At 34.8% G+C, this 20,712-nt stretch overlaps 1 protein-coding gene and 1 long non-coding RNA gene across 2 annotated transcripts in view; both read right to left on the reverse strand.

Annotated features, from left to right (window-relative positions):
* Window positions 1-407: 407 nt before the first annotated feature.
* LOC141481835 (uncharacterized) lies at window positions 408-1,849 on the reverse strand. Its single transcript, XR_012465205.1, has 2 exons — window positions 1,124-1,849; window positions 408-791 (listed from the first exon to the last, which is right to left on the reverse strand). It is a non-coding gene; the product is annotated as an uncharacterized lncRNA (long non-coding RNA).
* A 4,036-nt stretch (window positions 1,850-5,885) lies between these two features.
* LOC141481836 (cytochrome P450 6k1-like) overlaps window positions 5,886-20,712 on the reverse strand; it is a 43,384-nt gene continuing 28,557 nt past the window's right edge. Inside the window, exons 4-7 of the mRNA XM_074174103.1 lie at window positions 13,124-13,443; window positions 12,875-13,067; window positions 8,343-8,585; window positions 5,886-6,414 (exon numbers count right to left, since the gene is read on the reverse strand). Coding sequence (XP_074030204.1) covers window positions 6,251-6,414; window positions 8,343-8,585; window positions 12,875-13,067; window positions 13,124-13,443 — 920 coding nt within the window. The 3' untranslated portion in view covers window positions 5,886-6,250. The remainder of the gene's footprint in view (window positions 6,415-8,342; window positions 8,586-12,874; window positions 13,068-13,123; window positions 13,444-20,712) is intronic.

Consider the following 20,712-nt stretch of genomic DNA (forward strand, 5'->3'; position numbering starts at 1 on the left):
CGAACAATTGAAACTCAGGTTATCTACACATAATAGACTCGTCCGGTGGTATCTATATCAAAGGATGCTATTTTGAATGGGAATTTCGAAAAAACTACAATACGAAATGAATTTCCAAATATCACACTTGAAATTTAATGACAAATGTCAATCATCTATAATAATGTCCTGAATAAAATTCAAGATATAAAATGCCACTTTTTGTTATATCGACCCAACGAATCAGAATTTGAAATGACAGACAAACTTATTTCCTTTATTTCTAAAATGTCCTGTTTTTGTCAACCTAGTATCTTTCAATATGATGTTTCTTCATCTCTATAAAATCTGGTATATAATTTTTTGTTATTGCATATTTTTGACAACTTTCCCTGCATAAGATAAGTTTTCATTTTCAAAAAAAGATGTGTGTGATATGTATTTTATTTATTTTGGTAGTATATTATAAAGCCATTTATATAAAATATCAACGTTATTGAGACTGCAGCTGAACAAATTTCCTTTGAAATGACCCATACAGAACGGCGTGTTTTTCTTGAATTTTGGAACACACCACGATGAATCTTCAAAGTCTTCCAAATTCACTACGGTTGTATATATATTGAATAGACGCAGTTTGTCCAACAAATCACTGAATATCGACAAATTCTAGCCTCATAATGTGCAACTATAGACTGAAAAAAATGGAAACTGCTGAGATTTGAATCTCGTTCTGGAAAGGTTGCTATGACGGTTTTGAATGTTGTTGTTGAGATGACTCTGACTGATACTGCACACGTTGATGTATTATTCTGAAATAAATTCGATTTTTCAGTAAAAAAATACACTGAAATAAATTCGATTTTTCAATAAAAACATACACTGAAAAAAATTTTTTGCCAACAGAGAGGGTAATGTCTTTCATGAAGTAATTGCTACACTTATAATGAAAATAAAAAATCAAGTGTCATTCAAAATAAAGAATTTAAAACACATATTCTGCACGTACTAAGTGAGGGAAATATATTGTATGAAAACACTACTTTATGCGGATCATATCTGTGAGTAAGAATTTTTGACCCGAATGAAAAATATTGTATACACCCAAAAACTCTTTGCCTATAAAATTGGAAACAGTACTAACCTTAATTTCGTACAATTTCAAATGAAACGACAAGATTCGGTTTCCCAATGTCCATTAACCCTTTGAACACAATAGCGTATTTTCCTAATGAAAATTCTTCTAAGTGAGGACGATACGCCTCCGTCACTCGGTGGGGCAGAAATGATACTTTATCTCCCAAATCTAACAAGACCGCCTCACCAAATTTTCCTTTCACGATTTTGGCAGTGAATATCCTCTGCGGCATCTCCACAGGCAAATCTGCTACTTTGATACTTGGCTTTCTCTTCACGATCGAACTTGCATTCAACTTTTGTAAATCCATCTGTGAAAAATAAAAAATGAAAGCTTTATGTTTTGATTCACAATATATGCGAATACTATCTCAAACAAACCACGACATGTAAAACATTTGACTGAAATCATCCAACATATATATATATATCGAAAAAAATTTTGGAAATCAAATGATTCAACAATTCTCACCAATTTTCAATTAAATTACATTTGAATAAATTCATCTGAGGAAAGAGTCAAACCTAAAACACTTACTTTCAAATAGAATCGGTGCACTTGTCACTGGTATCACTTTCAACGGATGCAACTAACTCATTTCGCCATGCATGACGTATTTATAGTAAAATAAGTGATGACATATTTTAAAATGAAACAAAGAGCCTTTGTTTCGTCGCTTTGAGAACTGCATATCTCCGGATGTAGATTCGACATTGACAGTGATCAATGTCACTTTGGATTTGAATATAAAAATTAGTGATGACATATTCTGAAATGAAACAAAAGAAAATCAAAGAGTATTTGTTATATGCATATTCAGCGTTGACATTGATCCATGTCACCTTGGATTTGAATAGCGCAACAAACACATGAATTCTGCTTTTTTCCCCATTTTATTTGAAGTGCTACATGTGATGATGCGACTATTATTAGTGAAGATACAACTTTGTGCCCTCTTGGCATCGTCTCGGTTTTTTTTTCTCTGTTGATGAATTCTGCATTCGTTTTCCTTTCATTTGATTTGCTGCACGTTGAGATTCAGTTATCATTAATGAAGATGTGGGTTAGTGCCCTTCTGACATGTTGCACCATATTTGTTTTTTCTTTATAGATGAATTCTGCAATTTTTCTTCTTTCATTTGACATGATGTACGTGGCGATCCGAAGTTTTTTCAATGATTCTCTTTGCAATTCTTCCTATGCTGTTTCACATTAGGCGCTCGATATTATATTTTTCATAGTCTACACATTAAATCATTTGAAATGAGTACCCACATCGACCTGTTGCGACTAGTATAGCGAAAATAGGTTATGAGGTCCTTTTGGCTTCGTAAAATGATTAACTATGTTTTTTGACATCTAAACGAATCCATTGATGTCAAAATCATCGGAATCGGACGACCGGAAGTAAAAACCGGAAGTGATCTGTTTTTGACGGATTCGAAACCTTCTCACCCTAAGGAATCCAAAAAAACCATATGTTTCAGTATACGATGAATATTTCATTTTTTTGTCAACAAATTATGAGTTTTGAATCAAACTTTTGCAATTACATTACACTCGTAGTTGTTCATAACCCAACAACTTTCAATTTCAAATATGTTCAATGATTTTCTTTAAATGTGCAATTCTTTCTATGCTATTTCATATTAGATGCTCGATATTATACTTTTCATAATCTACAAATGAAATCATTTGAAATGAGTACCAACATCGGTCCGTTGCTGCTAGTATAATGAAAATAGGTTATAAGGCCCTTTTGGCTTCGACAAATGATTAATTATGTTTCATGACATCTAAACGAATCCATTGATGTTGAAATCATCGAAATCGGAGGACCGGAAGTGAAAACCGGAAGTGGTCGTTTTTTGATGGATTCGAAACCTTCTCACCCTAAGGAATCCAAATATATCATATGTTTCAGTATCCAATGATTTTTTTAATTTTTTTGTCAATAAATTCTGCGTTTTGAATCAAGCTTCTGCAATTGGAATAAACTTATAGTTGTTCATAACCCAACAATTTTTAATTACAAGTTTTTTCAGTGATTTTTGTTGAATTTGCAATTCTTCCTATGTTATTTCACATTAGGCGTTGGATATTATATTCATTACGCCATATTTGTTTTTTCTCTGTCGACGAATTCTCCATTTCTTATCCTTTCATTTGACATGCCGTATGCGACGATCCGATCATTATTAGTAAATATACAACTCAGTGCCCTTCTGACAGTTGCGCTATTATTCTTTGTGATAACTCATTCATTATCACACACGCCACCACCTATCACGCTGACTACGTCACTTTCAAGCTTTTAATTCTGATTGGCTGACCGACACTACTCTGTAACGGAAGTTAGGTTGTGTGTTCCACAAGGTTCCGTTCAAGAGTCTGAAAATTCGCAAAATGAATCTTCATATGACAAAGCATGTACGTTAGTCATTTCCTAATGATGCTAACTTGGTTAGCGAAACGCGTTAAGTGATAAATGACTGTCATATTGAAACACGAAAAACCGTTACGACAATAACGATGAAACGGTAACGAATGAACGCACGGAAAACGGTCGAAAACGCACGAAAAACGATCGTAAACGCACGAAAAACGATCGTAAACGCACGAAAAACGATCGAAAACGCACGGAAAACCACGTATTTTGAAATGTCATTGTCGAATACTTCGCTCCCCCATTCGCGCCCTCACGTTGAGTTCACTAAACTCAACCTCTCGACACTTTTGGATCTCCTCTTTCTCCTGATGATGCTAACTTGGTTAACAAAGATACGAGACTTCCGACATGTTGAAACGCTAGACTTCTGTTGAATCGACATGTTTTTTTTCTTAAATGATGTATTTTGAAACGCCCTGTATACACATTAATATCATATTTCAAATCGACATGTTTTTTTCCTTAAATGATATATTTTGACGCACCCTGTACACTTCGACCTCATATTTATTTTTCAATGATGTATTTTGAGACACCCCGTATACAATGACGGATCGCAGGTTGTCATATTTTTTCTTTAATCTGATTCATTATTATTAATATATCACTTTCACGCTTCCAATTTTCATCGAGTCGTTCACGATTAATTCCAAAACCGGCAACGCTACATTACTCCATAACCATTGATTTATTGTACAACTGGCAACGCCGAACCTGCCATGCTGGCATGTATTGACATTTGACAGATGCCGTCTTATGAGTCTAGTGTTTACAGTGTCCTTCTTCAACCAAGAGATAGTTCAGCTAGTGACTCATAGATGACTCTGTGTGTTCTATAACTTTGGTGTTTCCATATACTTTTGTATCGATGAATCGAGCGCCTATTTTTGTGCGGTTACTGATAACAGGACATGAAACAATTCTGTACGATAAATTATTCAAATGAATCTGTCAATATACGCAAAGCCACGTAAATTTGTGCATCGATTACGTCACACGCGCCTCTCGGTCTTACACACACATGCACCACTTTACATGAAATATTAATTATTTCCCAAATCTAAGTATATTTTCCTATCTTCAATATGATAATGACAATTACATTCTATGGAAATCAAAAATAAAAATGCTGTCAAGTATAATGAATGAGTCAATTTCGGTCCCGACAAAACTAACGCTGTAAATACCCAACATTCGCAGTTAACTTCAATATCTTACGATGGTGTAGAGGCTAAGGACAATGTCTACGGCGCGGACGACCCAGGTTCGAATCTCATAACTATAAACTTTTTTTAATTAAAATCACGTGACTGAAGGGGGCCGAGGGAGCTGATAGGTTAGGTGGAGTACCAAGGGGGCCGATAGGTTAGGTGAAGTACCAAGGGGGCCGAGGGGCGGAGTTCTACGCTTAAATCGCTACTATACTCGTTCCATCCTGCGTCGATGACGTCACACGTTTTCCCCTCACAGACACCGTCCTGCACCCTCATTGACATTTGACAGTTGCACAGACACCGATCCGTATTGACAGACATCATAAAACCGGCAACTGCGCATACTGCGTCGCATGACAACACCCATATGTCTAGTGTTTACAGTGTTCTTCTTCAACCAATAGATAGTTCAGCTAGTGACTCATAGGTGGCGCCAGTGTGGTGTACTCGCGACGATGCATCTGGGTCACGTGACAATTTGGAGCGCTCTGATTGGACTCTGCCGTACGCGTGACCTTGAAAGGAACCAAAAATTGCAGAATGAACCTCCATAAGAAAATACATGGGGTTTTGATCTAGAACTCTTGCAGCCTATTTACTTGATTCATTTCCAGACTTTCGTTTATGTGGACTTTTTTCCAAAAAATTAGCCTGGAACATGCCCTTGAGTTTTCTTACGGCAATCAGAAAATACCCTGTATATAATACCCATCACAATTTCTTTATTTTATACTTTCACTTCTATCACGTACCAAAAATGCTTATAGGTGGCAGCATTGCAACAAAAAACATCTCCTAGGAATCTTAAGAAACATGGGAATCTCAAAAACTTTTATGAGTTACAGAAAAGACCTGTAATACATGCTTTGACGTTTCTAAGAATCAACATGAATACGAATTATTCTATTTGGTTTTCTAACAACTACTATTTTTGCTGCCCATTTTCATAAGTGTAATTTTTTCCTTTATTCAATATCTTGCTGTATCTAAATTTATAAATTACAATAGGTATTCATATTCGATGAAAAACATTCCTGGTAACAGGTTATCACTTCGATGGAACATGCCCTTAAGTTTTCTTAGGGCAATCAGAAAATACCCCGTATATAATACCCACCACAATTTCTTTATTTCATACTCTCACTTCTATCACATACCAAAAATGCTTATAGGTGGCAGCATTGCAACAAAAAACATCTCCTAGGAATCTTAAGAAACTTGGGAATCTCAAAAACTATGAGTTACAGAAAAGACCTGTAACACCTGCTTTGACGTTTCAAAGAATAAGCATGAGTACGAATTATTCTATTTAGTTTTCTAACGACTACTATCTTTGCTGTCCATTTTTATAAATGTAATTTATTCCTTTTGTCAATATCTTGCTGTATCTGAATTTATAAATCACAATAGGTTTTCTTATTGGATGAAAAAATTCCTGGTGAGATGTTCTCACTTTGATGAATATATATTTTATATTTGCTTCAACTTCAAATAAATTGTTTTTTTAGTATGGAGCAGAAATTTGTCAGGATCTAATTCCGGGGGTAAACTCGTACTGGGACTAATATCTACCTGGTACTTCCTCAGTATGGCCAATAAACCCAACTTCACTTGCATATGACCAAATCGCATTCCTGGAAAAAATGTTAGAAATTTACTGTCTACAAATTTTCGAGATGCTGAGAATATAATATGAGGTTGAAATCGAATAAGTTCTCTATTTAGACTTTCAGAAAAGATGTTCTCCTATTGTCAATTTGGACCTCCACGTTTGAAATATAGAAAATATTATCACTCTTTTTTCGTCTGTCTACACTTTAAACACGTCCAAAATCTACTATCTGACGTTAGAAACAATATGTTGTTTTTATGGACGTGATCGTCATCGGTTGTATTTTTTTACGTTAAGTTAAGCACTAAAGGAAAATCCTTAAGGGCTCTCAGAGCGGTGTCTGTGCGAAAGTAGAGATTCACATTGGATTTGAATCGATGGAGATTGAAACCATTTGGAAAAACGATCTCCACATAAACGCAGTTCTCGAGGTGAAACAGTTCTTAAACAGTGGAGTTCGAGGTGTACTCAGTTTAACTTCGAAACGATGAGCAGCCACAGTCCGTCGCGTATTTCTGATCTATACCGCTCTTGGTGATATCAAATGTGCCAAGTCATGGCTGGATGGAATCCAGTAATTTTAGGATATGTTAGGGGGCGAAGCTCCATACATGAGAAAAATACTCCAAAGAAAACATCGCCACTGTCTGCGAGAGTGTACAGGAAAATCCGAAACCGTCGATTTCGGCCTCTTGCAGATCACATCTTGGCGAATTTTGCGTCGTGACTTGGGCTTGCACCCGTACAAAATTCAATTGACTCAGGAACTGAAGGTGTTAGCTGAATGGGCTCTGGAGCAGTTGTCAACTGACCTTAATTTTTATGGAAAAATCATTTCTAACAATCAGGCTCATTTCCAGGTGAAGAAACAACATTTTTGGGATTTAGGACGATATCAATCCACATTAGATCCAAGAGCGTTCCAAGCATCCCGAAACAGTCACTGTCTGGTGTGGATTTTGGGCTGACGGAGTCATCGGTCCATATTTCTTCAAGAACGATGTTGGCCAGGCCATCACTGTCAACGGCGAGCATTAGAGATCAATGATAATTAACTTCTTTTGGTCTGAATTGGATGATCTGGATACCAACTGGTTTCAAGAGGAGGACGATACGTACCTCACATCTCATGCCACATTTGATATTCAGCACGAGCGATTTGAGGGCATGGTTGTCTCACGTGGAGGTGATATGAACTGGCCACCGAGTTGTGCGATTTGACCCCGTTAGACCTTTTTTTGTGGGGTTTTCCTAAGAAGCAGGTGTATGCGAATAAGCCATAAACCACAGCGGTCCTCAAAGCCAACATAACCCATGCGCTCTACCCAGAGAAGCCACGGCCGACATTTGAAAGATAATGGCATCAATTAGTTAGTTATATTGGTTTTATAGAAATAAAGTATTATTATCAATGATCGTTTCAGAATGAGTATTTGCTGACCTGCTCTGGGAGAGATTGTTTCCCCATGAAATGCAAATTCTGCTTCTGTGCTCACAAATTTGTGAGATATACTTATCTCGAGAAGCCAAAAGTTCTTTCCTGGCTGCACTACTCAGCCTCTTACGTTTGTTTAACAGGATCAAGAGTTGGAGAACTGACAAGCTCATGTTCTTCGTCCAATGTTATAAGAAGAACAGTTGGGGTCGCTAAGCCAACGTACGTAGTTGGTTTTACGTACTGATATAAATGAGTTTTTCCTTAGGTTGATTTGAAAACCAAGCTGGTTTCAAGATTCAGTAAGAAACGGGTATGGTGGTTTCGAAGATATATAAAAAGAATATCTACTTTCAAAACTCAATCGAAAAAATGTTACTGTCAGTAGTTTAGCATATGCTGAACTAAAGATGTGCAGTTCTATGTAAACGACTACGTATATTGCCTCATTTTGAAAAATCACTTCTAATTTTGAAAAATTGAAATTCATTTAGACATGAGACTCCATCACCTACCTATACACATTCTAGGCCCTTCTCCAAATGGAAAGTATCCTGGATGCTTCGCATTTTTATCCATGAACCGTTCGGGGTCATATTCCATTGGGTTTGGGTAATATTCTGAATCAAGCTGGAATCCAAGAGCTGGGATGATCACGGTGGTGTTTTTATCTATAGTAACATCAGAATCTCGGAAAGTGTAATCTTTCACACACACTCGGGTTAATGTCGTCAGGGGTGGCCATTTTCTGAGTGTTTCTGTGGAAATTTGAGTTATGAAATAAAAACAATTATTTTCTAGAATATTGGATATCAATTGAAATATCATTGACCAATAACTAACTTCATTTTTGTTTGTAGTTTCTGCCATAAAAGAACTAAGCACATATTACTATGCTGAATGACAGAACACTTTTTTTCTGTTTCTAGAATTTTTTCAATATCGTCAGCAGATTGATAGCATACTTTATAATTTGACTACATAATACAACTTGAAATCAATTGTACTTTAATAATACTTTACTTTCTGCTACCTTAAATGGCTACGACATTTGCGAATAGTACTGATACTCCCTAGGTGGATCGACGAGTTAATAACATTGCCCAACAGTAAACGCTTGCGTTTAGGCAGCTATTTTTATCAAGTACTCTTCTGGTTTTTTCACATTTTGTCTTCAATCGAGAACCACCTGACGATGCCCAATAGGCTGAATCAGCTGTCTACCGGTGGCTCTTGAATTGAAATCAATATGGAAATGATCAGTGATCAGAAAGTACTTATCTATTCATATTTTGATTTTCATGAATTATTTTCCAGCAACTTAACTGCATTAACCTTTCTCGAATTATATATATATATATATATATATATATATATATATATATATATATATAATATATATATTTGACTTTTCGTTTTATGTTTGGATTTATATGCCTTTTTTATATTTTATACTAACTTTGGTGAGTTTTTGTAACATATCTATTGCTGTATAATGTTCACATGATCTTTATTTTGTAGATATTCTTGATAAAGGAGAAAAATATACTTTGTTTTGTATGGCGTGTGTTGCGAGGTTTGATTTATATACTATTGGGTTTATGTATGTATTTTTGTGTTCATCGTATCTTTGGATATATATATATATATATATATATATATATATATATATATATATATATATATATATATATATATATATATATAAACTATAAATTATTTTTGATTTGGGTATTTCAGTCAATATCTGCGGGCTATGGAAATATATAGTGTCGCACATAAAGTCCGCATCACTATGAAGAAGCTATGAAAAAGAAGAAGACTAAAACCAAAACGGGATATACAGTATTCAATGCTCATCCAAATACATATATATATTTACATATATATATATATATATATATATATATATATATATATATATATATATATATATATATATATAGCATCAAATGGGATTTTTTTTTGTTCATCTCTTCAAGCAACTTTTGATATCTCTATTAGGTTGTGCTTTAAAAATGATGCCAAATTCGTTTAAGACGAATGTATGGTGTGGCATATTAAATGATCAAATTATAGGACCATACTTTTTTAGACATAATTCAAATTCTGCGGACTACCTACACTTTGTGAATACCGAACTATCTGAAGTTTTGGATAATGTGCCCCTTCAAGTAAGAAATGTTGTGTGGTATCAGTGTGATGGTGCACCTATTCATACTACAAGGGTGGTTAAAGAGCGTCTTCTGGAAATATCTAGGGGCAAAGTAATCAGTCGCAATATGGAACACTTTTGGCCGCCTAGATCTCCTGATATAACCCCACTAGATTTCTTCTTGTGGGGTTACTTAAAACAAAAGGTGTATAAGCAACGACCTTTTCGAGATATAAACCATTCAGAGCACGAAACCTCGTAGTATAAATAATGCAGGTAAAGATGTTTTAAAAAGGACAATTGATTGCATTGAACGTGGTGGAAGGCACACCGAAATGTGACTTTTTATTTTTATTGGTATTTACATGGCTTAGGCATATGTTTCGATTTGATTTAGTGTTCTTAATTTAAACTAAAACTTTATTTTAACAGATGTGACACTGTATATATCTGCACTCTCATTATATTCAATAATATTATTTTTACTTTATTATTACATTTTATAGATATGACTCATATTTTAGTAGCATACCCATGCACAAGGTTTCACCTTTTATGGATTTTCTATTTAATTTGCTATTATTGTTACATATGTTTTAAATATAGATATTATGAATAAATGAATCATTATAATCATTATTATTATTATATGTCTTTGGAATCGAAGAGCTAAACAAGGGTAAGCACAATATAGTTCAGAAATCATAAGTAGGTTATGACAAAATTATCCTTTCGCCATTAAACATAAAACTGGGCATCATGAAGATATTTATTAAATCATTAGATAAAGATGGGGACTGCTTCTCTTACATTTGCCAAAAATTCTCACAGCTCACTCTGGAAAAGATAAAAGCCGATATTTTGATGGCCCGTAAATTAAGCATCTTACTTAAGATACTCAATCCAGCAATTCTATGACTGAGCTAGAACTGACGGCTTGAACAGCTTTCGTCTCTGTGATGCAGAACTTTCTCGGAAACAGAAGATCAGAAAATTATGTTCCGCTTGTAGATGACCCTCTTTTACAATTAGAATAATTGGGGTGCAATATGGGTATACAATTCACATAGTCCTCCATAGTCATCTGGACAGATTTCCGGAAAATTTAGGAGAGCTATGCATAAGGACTTACGCATTATGGAAGAGCTTTATCAGGGTTTCTGGGATGTCTGACTATTGTTGGTCTCTGATGCGCCATTAGCCTCAGTCTACACATCAGAGACAGCCATAGAATTTTACTTACATTTTTAAAATTAGCATATCATATGTAGTAAGCAACAGTTGAAATTTTATCTGCAACAAATGTACTGTAAACTAATGACTATTGATGTTGAACACAATGACAAATTAGTGTCGAATTATTTTGTATTTTTTTTTGTTGATGTTATTAAAGCGTGTTTTTTTTGGTTTTTTCAACTATTATTTATTGTGATCTTTCACAAAATATCAAAACACTTTTTGATTCGATAATAGCAAAATCTGCAGAACAGTCCGGTCAAATTATACCAAAAAATAAGAGTAAAGCTACCTAAATTTCCACCAAGCTGAAAATCAGTAATATTGTTCAAAATATAATTAAAAAAAAATTTGAAAGTTCCCCATCTTTCCTCTGAATGGAAAATTTTTTATTCAAAGTCAAAAGTAAAAAGCATGATTTTTTCGTGATTTTCAACAAAACAGTAAGTTTTATCATAAAAATATTTCAAACAAAAAGTGTAGATCATAAAATTATCTACAAAAAATGTAATAATACTTTTTTATGAGCCACCGTTTTTGAGATATAACGATTCAAAAAGTTGTAAAAGTTTTAATCATCATAATATGCATGAGTACGCCACGTATATACATCTGTATAGTTGTTATATATGTGAAAATATTTTTCTATCGATCATTGTAACTTACACTTATAATATAAAATATACATATGTTATAAGTATAAGAGTAACAGGTAAAATGAAACCCAGTCTCTTAATTTATACGCCATACTCACTGCTCGAACTCCAACTGAAAAAACTATTTTCTTCCTAAAACCAGGAAAAGCTCAACATCAATCGGAAATATATTCATCAAAAAGTTCATCTACTTTTGCAAAGTGTCAAAATCATGAACTTTTTCTACACACAATAACTGGCTGTGATACATTTGCATTTTACAGGAGGGGTAAAATAACTGTTTTCAAAATGTTTAAAAAACAAAATTTTGTTCAATGTGCTGAAGTTTTTAAACGACAAGAAATTATCACTAACGGAGCTCCTAAAAAAACCTACCTGCCTAGATAAGTGTAGATATGCATGTTTCGTTAAAAATACCGAAAGTACCAAGTTCAAGTGTAGCTTGGTTATCAGCTAGACCCTACAGACTGGGGTTGGAAGTTGGTCAACAATTCATTAGAAACAAAAAGGGATGTAGTGCTAAAAGAGGTTCAAAAAAGCCGGGCTATTTTTTTTTGACATGTACACATTATCAAGGCCGGTCGTGCTCCAATATTGAATCACCAATAGTGGAGGATCCGTTTGATTCCAACGAGGCGACATGCGATTCATCGCTATCAACGCAGTTTACATGGACTCAGGATGAAGATGAAGGAGAACAAGGAGAATAATTTAGGTAGCTTCGAATGTCCAAATTGACCGGACTATGAAGGTGCAGTATTCATGAATCATGAACAGTGAACCAATTTGAACGAATAGTCAGTAAATGAATGTCAAATCCCAAAAAATTTAAATTGAATTCAGAAGCAATAATAATTTATTGAGTGAACATAGGCATAGTAGTAGCTTAATTAAATATTAATAGGGACAGAATTTCTGAGATTCCAAATAACGAAACAATGCTTGGATAATTTAATAGAAATAGAGTCAATATGATCAGTCAGATACTTCTTAATCTCACCTTCAATAACCGCATTCAGATATTCCATTTTCATCAGCATATCATAGGTAACCTCATTGTCGTGTTGCTTCATACACTCTTCTATCTCATTTCTCAGTCTATTTTGAATTTCGGGTTTCTGGGACAATTCAAAGAGAGTCATTGTTATGGTCGTAGACGACGATTCGAATCCAGCGGCGAAAAATAAAAAAGTCTGCAGATAAAGTCCATAAGTACTTCCACAATAGAAATTAAAAATTAGCTAATTACCTGGCCTATTATCTCATCCATTGTCAGTTGCATTGAAGAATTCTTCATTTCAATCAGCATTTGTAAGAAATCATTTCTTTGTATATTATTATCTTCTCTATGCTTCACGAGATCACAAACAGTTTTGCAAAAGAATTTCGAAACCTCAGGTTGAATATTCGACACTCCTAGCTTTTCCGAAAGTTTTGGAAAGTAAATGGTGAGAAAAAGTTTGATTTTGTCCATCAAGCTGAATTTGTTGAATAAATGTCTTCCCATTTGTCTAAACTCAGCGTTAGGATTCTTGAAACTGTTACAATCCAATCCTAACACAGTAGATCCTGAAAGTTTTGATATAAATATTAGATAGTGTTCCTTGCAGGTAATCCCACGTTAGAAGGTAGGACCTCGATAATATTTGTCTTTCCTGATTAATTAGGAAATATAAAGACTGCGGTGATTGATCATGACATGATTATAGTCCGAAAAATCAAATTGAACAAAAATTCTCATCAATTTCTACATCGATCGAACTGAAAGAAAAATCAATGAAAGATAAATGATAAAATTACCATACTTGATAATTTATTCGAATAATACTTTATTAGTAAAATTTCACTGGACAGTTTATAAAACTGTGCAACGTGTTATGTTCTACCTGAAATATCTAGATTTAATCTGATCTCGAGAAACGAAATATTGAAATTCAATGTCAATTGAAAAATTTTATTCATTCTCCTCGTTTTGGTTTCAACAACTGAACATCAAACTGAATATTACTACATACAGGGTGAGACAGAGAGTAAACAAATAATTCTTAATATAAAACCGAACATTTTCTCCAGCAATAATTGATTCGAATGAAAGAAATTACTTCAAATCTGATTATTCTCGAGAGACTTCTCTTTGAATACATAAAGTATACAAAGTGTAGATACAGCTCGCTTGAATGTTGTTCCAGAAACTGTAACAATATTAACCACTCTAATTTTTCCATCCTACCCAGGGTGAACATTTATAATTATTTCTCTCAGCCAAATGTTCCACGGACTACTGGGGTCATAAAATTGGACAATATCCCCTATTTTGACATTTCTTCTCTGCTGATACCATTTATGGTCCAGTCATTGAAGGTTAAATTAGGTAAGAATTAGGTAAGAACCCAGCTGTAAGTATGTAAATACTTGTATATTGACACCCTAAAAGTTGTCTCAAAACCTACATATGGTAGGGTGTACGCAACTATTAAATTTTAAAGTCAAAGGTCACAAAAATCAGATACTCCTAATTCACCAGTTTTTGTCCATTATTTTTTGTACTGAATTTTTTCTTTCAACAAGCCAAAATTCTGAAGTCATGTATGAACATACTGGTCCCTTCAACTACCTACTATCAGTAGAAATATTTGTTGCTTCATCTGCCACGTTTTTGACGATATTTTGAAAATAACAATTCCTGAGTCATCCTGCTCTTCTGTCTGATTATTTGTCCATTGGATACATAAAGACTTTCAATGACCATCAAAATCGAAATCATCAGCGAGATCTTCATCAATTAAAGTTATGGTACTAGCATCGTCAAAAAGAGCATATGTACTTGAATGTACTTGAACGTGTTAGGAATCACACGTTAAAAGGTAAGACCTCGTTAATCCTTAGCTCGCACAAGTTTCTCAACTTCTGAGAGTTGACGTTCGTATGGGGGCGACAGCTGATTAACGAAAAAACAGATTTTAAACAGATTTTTTTTTTAAACAGAAATATGAATAATAGATATAAAACATTCTATAAGAAACTCAATTTTTCAAAATAATGAAAGTTAATAAGACGTTTCTCATGCAATTTTCAGCCCATATGTATTTTCAGTTGCATACTGTAGTGGAACTTATGAAGGTTCACTTTGAGTCCAACTAAGTTTTGAAAAAAAATGCGTTCGACAAAGAGTGATAACTGAGACAATTTTAGCTTATTTCGGTTCATTCGGAAACAATGTGAATTCAATAGAGCAAAAAAGAAAAAATATTTCAGATAGTTTGAATTTACAAGCAATTCTCTTTGAAATTACTAACACTTTCTTCTTTATTCTTACTCGAAACTGTGTGCCTAGTAATACATAAGAACAAATCATCTTACGATGTTGTTGTTGTTGTTGGTTTCACTCGCCAAAACGACAAATTAAGACTGCCTATCCATCATCAAATTCGATTAAAAACTTATTGAACTATATAGATGAAATATATAACCATCTACCGATAAGTTTTAAAGATGTCCAGTCACCTCATCGGTTCAGGAAGTCTGTAAAGGTGTTTTAGAGTGCTCAAGAGTACTTTGATGAAGATATGGATGGGATTCTGATATAAAATTGTTCCGTGTTGAATCATTATTTATGTTAATTTTTAATAGCTCCTGCAATTTTGAAAACAGTGTCTGAGTATCTTATTTACTTATTTCATTTATTTACTTCCGTATTTACCTGTTAATATCTGACTATTCGTTCATCTACATAGAATGTATATATATATATATATATATATATATATATATATATATATATATATATATATATATATATATAAACCTTGGGTTGGTCGTGACTGGCCAGTTGAAAAAAGAACTTCGAAACCTCTATGTGATTTCTGTTTATGAAACTTGTAAACAAATTAGCAACACTGTTACAATTTCATAGATTGGATGAGACTACTTACTATCGTGAGTTTGAGAGAAGCTAGTTCCTTCATAACAATCAAAACTTGTCGGTCATCTTTGCAGAGCAAAAAGTATAAATATAGATTTTATTTAGATTTCAATCTACGTTTAATTGTAGATTGATATCTTAATTGTGCAACAGCATGGTAAAACAAATATTTCAATCTACAATCAAATGTAGATTGAAATCTAAATAAAATCTACATTTATACTGTTTGCTCTGCATAAGATGACCGACAAGTTTTGACAAGTTTTGATTGTTATGAAGGAACTAGCTTCTCTCAAACTCACGATAGTAAGTAGTCTCATCCAATCTATGTAATTGCAAGAGTGTTGTTAATTTGTTTATAAGTTAGTATATAGGCAGCAGGGCTTCTAGATCAAAACCCCATGTATTTTCTTATGAAGGTTCATTCTGGCAATTTTGGATCCTGCGACCAATCAGAGCGCTCCAAATTGTCACGTGACCCAGACGCATCGTCGCGAGTACACCAATCAGAGCGCTCCAAATTGTCACGTGACCCAGACGCATCGTCGCGAGTACACCAATCAGAGCGCTCCAAATTGTCACGTGACCCAGATGCATCGTCGCGAGTACACCACACTGGCGCCACCTATGAGTCACTAGCTGAACTGTCTATTGGTTGAAGAAGAACACTGTAAACACTAGACATATGGGTGTTGTCATGCGACGCAGTATGCGCAGTTGCCGGTTTTATGATGTCTGTCAATACGGATCGGTGTCTGTGCAACTGTCAAATGTCAATGAGGGTGCGGGACGGTGTCTGTGAGGGGGAAACGTGTGACGTCATCGACGCAGGATGGAACGAGTATCGTAGCGATTCAAGCATGGAACTCGACCCCCTTGCCCTCGCCCCCCTTAGTACTCCACATCACCGCTCAGGCCCTCTTGAGACTCTTCCTCACCCCTCGGCCCCCTTATCACGTTACAGTCACGTGATTTTAATTAAAAAAAGTTTATAGTTATGAGATTCGAACCTGGATCGTCCGCGCCGTAGACATTGTCCTTAGCCTCTAAACCATCTTAAGATATTGAAGTTAACTGCGAATGTTGGGTATTTACAGCGTTAGTTTTGTCGGGACCGATATTGACTCATTCATTATACTTGACAGCATTTTTATTTTTATTTCCATAGAATGTAATCGTCATTATCATATTGAAGATAGGAAAATATACTTAGATTTGGGAAATAATTAATATTTCATGTAAAGATGTGTATGTGTGTGTAAGAGCGAGAGGCGCGTGTGACGTAATCGATGCAAAGAGAGATGGAGATTGAGGTTTTACCGGTTGCTAGTGCAAGCAGGTGTTGCCAGTTGTACAATAAATCAATGTTTATGGAGTAATGTAGCGTTGCCGGTTTGAAAATTAAGTTATAGAATACACAGAGTCATCTATGAGTCACTAGCTGAACTATCTATTGGTTGAAGAAGGACACTGTAAACACTAGACTCATAAGACTGCATCTGTCAAATGTTAATACATGCCAGCATGTCAGGTTCGGCGTTGCCAGTTGTACAATAAATCAATGTTTATGGGGCAATGTAGCGTTGCCGGTTTTGGAATTAATCGTGAACTACTCGACGGAAATTGGAAGCGCGAAAGTGATATATTAATAATAATGAATCAAATTTAAGAAAAAACATTACAGATTAATGAGGCTGTATCGTTTCAAAGTGTGATCCCTCAATGTTACAAGGTATCTCAAAATACATCATTGAAAACAAACATGGCGTCGAAGTGTACAGGGTGCGTCAAAATACATCATTTAAGAAAGAATATAACAGTTCCACGAGGCTGTAAGTTTTCAACGTGCGATCCCTCAATGTGTACAAGGTATCTCAAAATACATCATTGATAAACGAATATGACGTTGAAGTGTACAGGGTGCGTCAAAATATATCATTTAAGGAAAAAAACATGTCGATTTGAAATATGATATTAATGTGTATACAGGGCGTTTCAAAATACATCATTTAAGAAAAAAACATGTCGGTTCAACAGAAGTCTAGCGTTCCAACATGTCGGAAGTCTCGTATCTTTGTTAACCAAGTTAGCATCATCAGGAGAAAGAGTAGATCCAAAAGTGTCGAGAGGTTAAGCGTTGTGGACTCAACGTGGGGGCAATGGGGGAGCCAAGTATTCGACAATGACATTTCAAAATAAGTGGTTTTCCGTGCGTTTTCGATCGTTTTTCGTGCGTTTACGATCGTTTTTCGTGCGTTTTCGATCGTTTTTCGTGCGTTTACGATCGTTTTTCGTGCGTTTTCGATCGTTTTTCGTGCGCTTTCGACCGTTTTCCGTGCGTTTATTCGTTATCGTTTCATCGTTATTGTCGTAACGGTTTTTCGTGTTTCAATATGACAGTCATTTATCATTTAATGCGTTTCGCTAACCAAGTTAGCATCATCAGGAAATGACTAACGTCCATGCTTTGTCATATAAAGATTCATTTTGCGAATTTTCAGACTCTCGAACGGAACCTTGTGGAACACCCAACCTAACTTCTGTTACAGAGTGGTGTCGGTCAGCCAATCAGAATGAAGACATCAAATATTGCTCGATTGATTGTGCTAGATGAAATTGAACTGGAGAATGAGGGTCGAATCATAATAATAATAGTGATAAAACATTAAAAGCTTGAAAGTGACGTAGTCAGCGTGGGAGGTGGTGGCGTGTGTGAGGATTTGTGGAAATAAATGAGTTATTACAAAAAATAATAGCGCAACTGTCAGAAGGACACTGAGTTGTATATTCACTAATAATGATCGGATCGTCGCACACAGCACGTCAAATGAAAGGATAAGAAATGGAGGAAGAATTGCAAATTCAACAAACTTGTAATTAAAAAATGTTGGGTTATGAACAACTATAAGTTTATTCCAATTGCAGAAGCTTGATTCAAAACGCAGAATTTATTGACAAAGAAAATGAAAAAAATTATTGGATACTGAAACATATGATATATTTGGATTCCTTAGGGTGAGAAGCATTCGAATCCATCAAAAAACGACCACTTCCGGTTTTCACTTCCGGTCCTCCGATTTCGATGATTTCAACATCAATGGATTCGTTTAGATGTCATGAAACATAATTAATCATTTGTCGAAGCCAAAAGGACCTTATAACCTATTTTCATTATACTAGCAGCAACAGACCGATGTGGGTACTCATTTCAAATGATGTCATTTGTAAATTATGAAAAGTATAATATCGAGCATCTAATGTGAAATAGCATAGAAAGAATGGCACATTTGAAGAAAATCATTGAACATATTTGAAATTAAAAGTTGTTGGGTTATGAACAACTACGAGTGTAATGTAATTGCAAAAGTTTGATTCAAAACACATAATTTGTTGACAAAAAAAAATGAAATAATCATCGTATACTGAAACATATGGTATTTTTGGATTCCTTAGGGTGAGAAGGTTTCGAATCCGTCAAAAACAGGTCACTTCCGGTTTTTACTTCCGGTCGTCCGATTCCGATAATTTTGACATCAATGGATTCGTTTAGATGTCAAAAAACATAGTTAATCATTTTACGAAGCCAAAAGGACCTCATAACCTATTTCTGCTATACTAGTCGCAACAGGTCGGTGTGGCTACTCATTTCAAATGATTTAATGTGTAGACTATGAAAAATATAATATCGAGCGCCTAACGTGAAACAGCATAGGAAGAATTGCAAACAGAATCATTGAAAAAACTTCGGATCGTTACGTACATCATGTCAAATGAAAGAAGAAAAATTGCAGAATTCATCGACAACGAAAAAACAAATATGGTGCAACATGTCAGAAGGGCACTAACCCACATCTTTATTAATGATAACTGAATCTCAACGTGCAGCACATCAAATGAAAGGGAAACGAATGCAGAATTCATCCTCAGAGAAAAAGCAAATCTGACGCAACATGTCAGAAGGGCACAAAGCCACATTTTCGTTAATAATTGTCGAATCGTCACGTACAGCACGTCAAATGAAAGGAAAAGAAATGCAAAATTCATCGACAGAGAAAAAACAAAGATGGCGCAGTATGTCAGAGTGACACTAAGCAACATCTTTGTTGATGATAGTTGGATCTCAACGTGCAGCACATCAAATGAAAGGGAAACGAATGCAGAATTCATCAACAGAGAAAAAAAACGGAGACGATGCCAAGAGGGCCCAAAGTTGTATCTTCACTAATAATAGTCGCATCATCACATGTAGCATTTCAAATAAAATGGGGGAAAAAAAGCAGAATTCATGTGTTTGTTGCGCTATTCAAATCCAAGGTGACATGGATCAATGTCAACGCTGAATATGCATCTAACAAAGACTCTTTGATTTTCTTTTGTTTCATTTCAGAATATGTCATCACTAATTTTTATATTTAAACCCAAAGTGACATTGATCACTGTCAATGTCGAATCTACATCAGGAGATACGCAGTTCTCAAAGCGACGAAACAAAGGCTCTTTGTTTCATTTTGAAATATGTCATCACTTATTTTACTATAAATACGTCATGCATGGCGAAATGAGTTAGTTGCATCCGTTGAAAGTGATACCAGTGACAAGTGCACCGATTCTATTTGAAAGTAAGTGTTTTAGGTTTGACTTTTTCCTCAGATGAATTTATTCAAATGTAATTTATTTGAAAATTGGTGAGAATTGTTGAATCATTTGATTTCCAAAATTTTTCTCGATATATATATGTTGGATGATTTCAGTCAAATGTTTTACATGTCGTGGTTTGTTTGAGATAGTATTCGCATATATTGTCAATCAAAACATGAAGCTTTCATTTTTTATTTTTCACAGATGGATTTACAAAAGTTGAATGCAAGTTCGATCGTGAAGAGAAAGCCAAGTATCAAAGTAGTAGATTTGCCTGT

The sequence above is a fragment of the Leptinotarsa decemlineata genome, unplaced genomic scaffold, assembly GCF_025532065.1.
Source record: "Leptinotarsa decemlineata unplaced genomic scaffold, Ldec_3_MD MMD2_tig00000505_RagTag_RagTag, whole genome shotgun sequence".
Taxonomy (NCBI): Eukaryota; Metazoa; Arthropoda; class Insecta; order Coleoptera; family Chrysomelidae; genus Leptinotarsa; species Leptinotarsa decemlineata.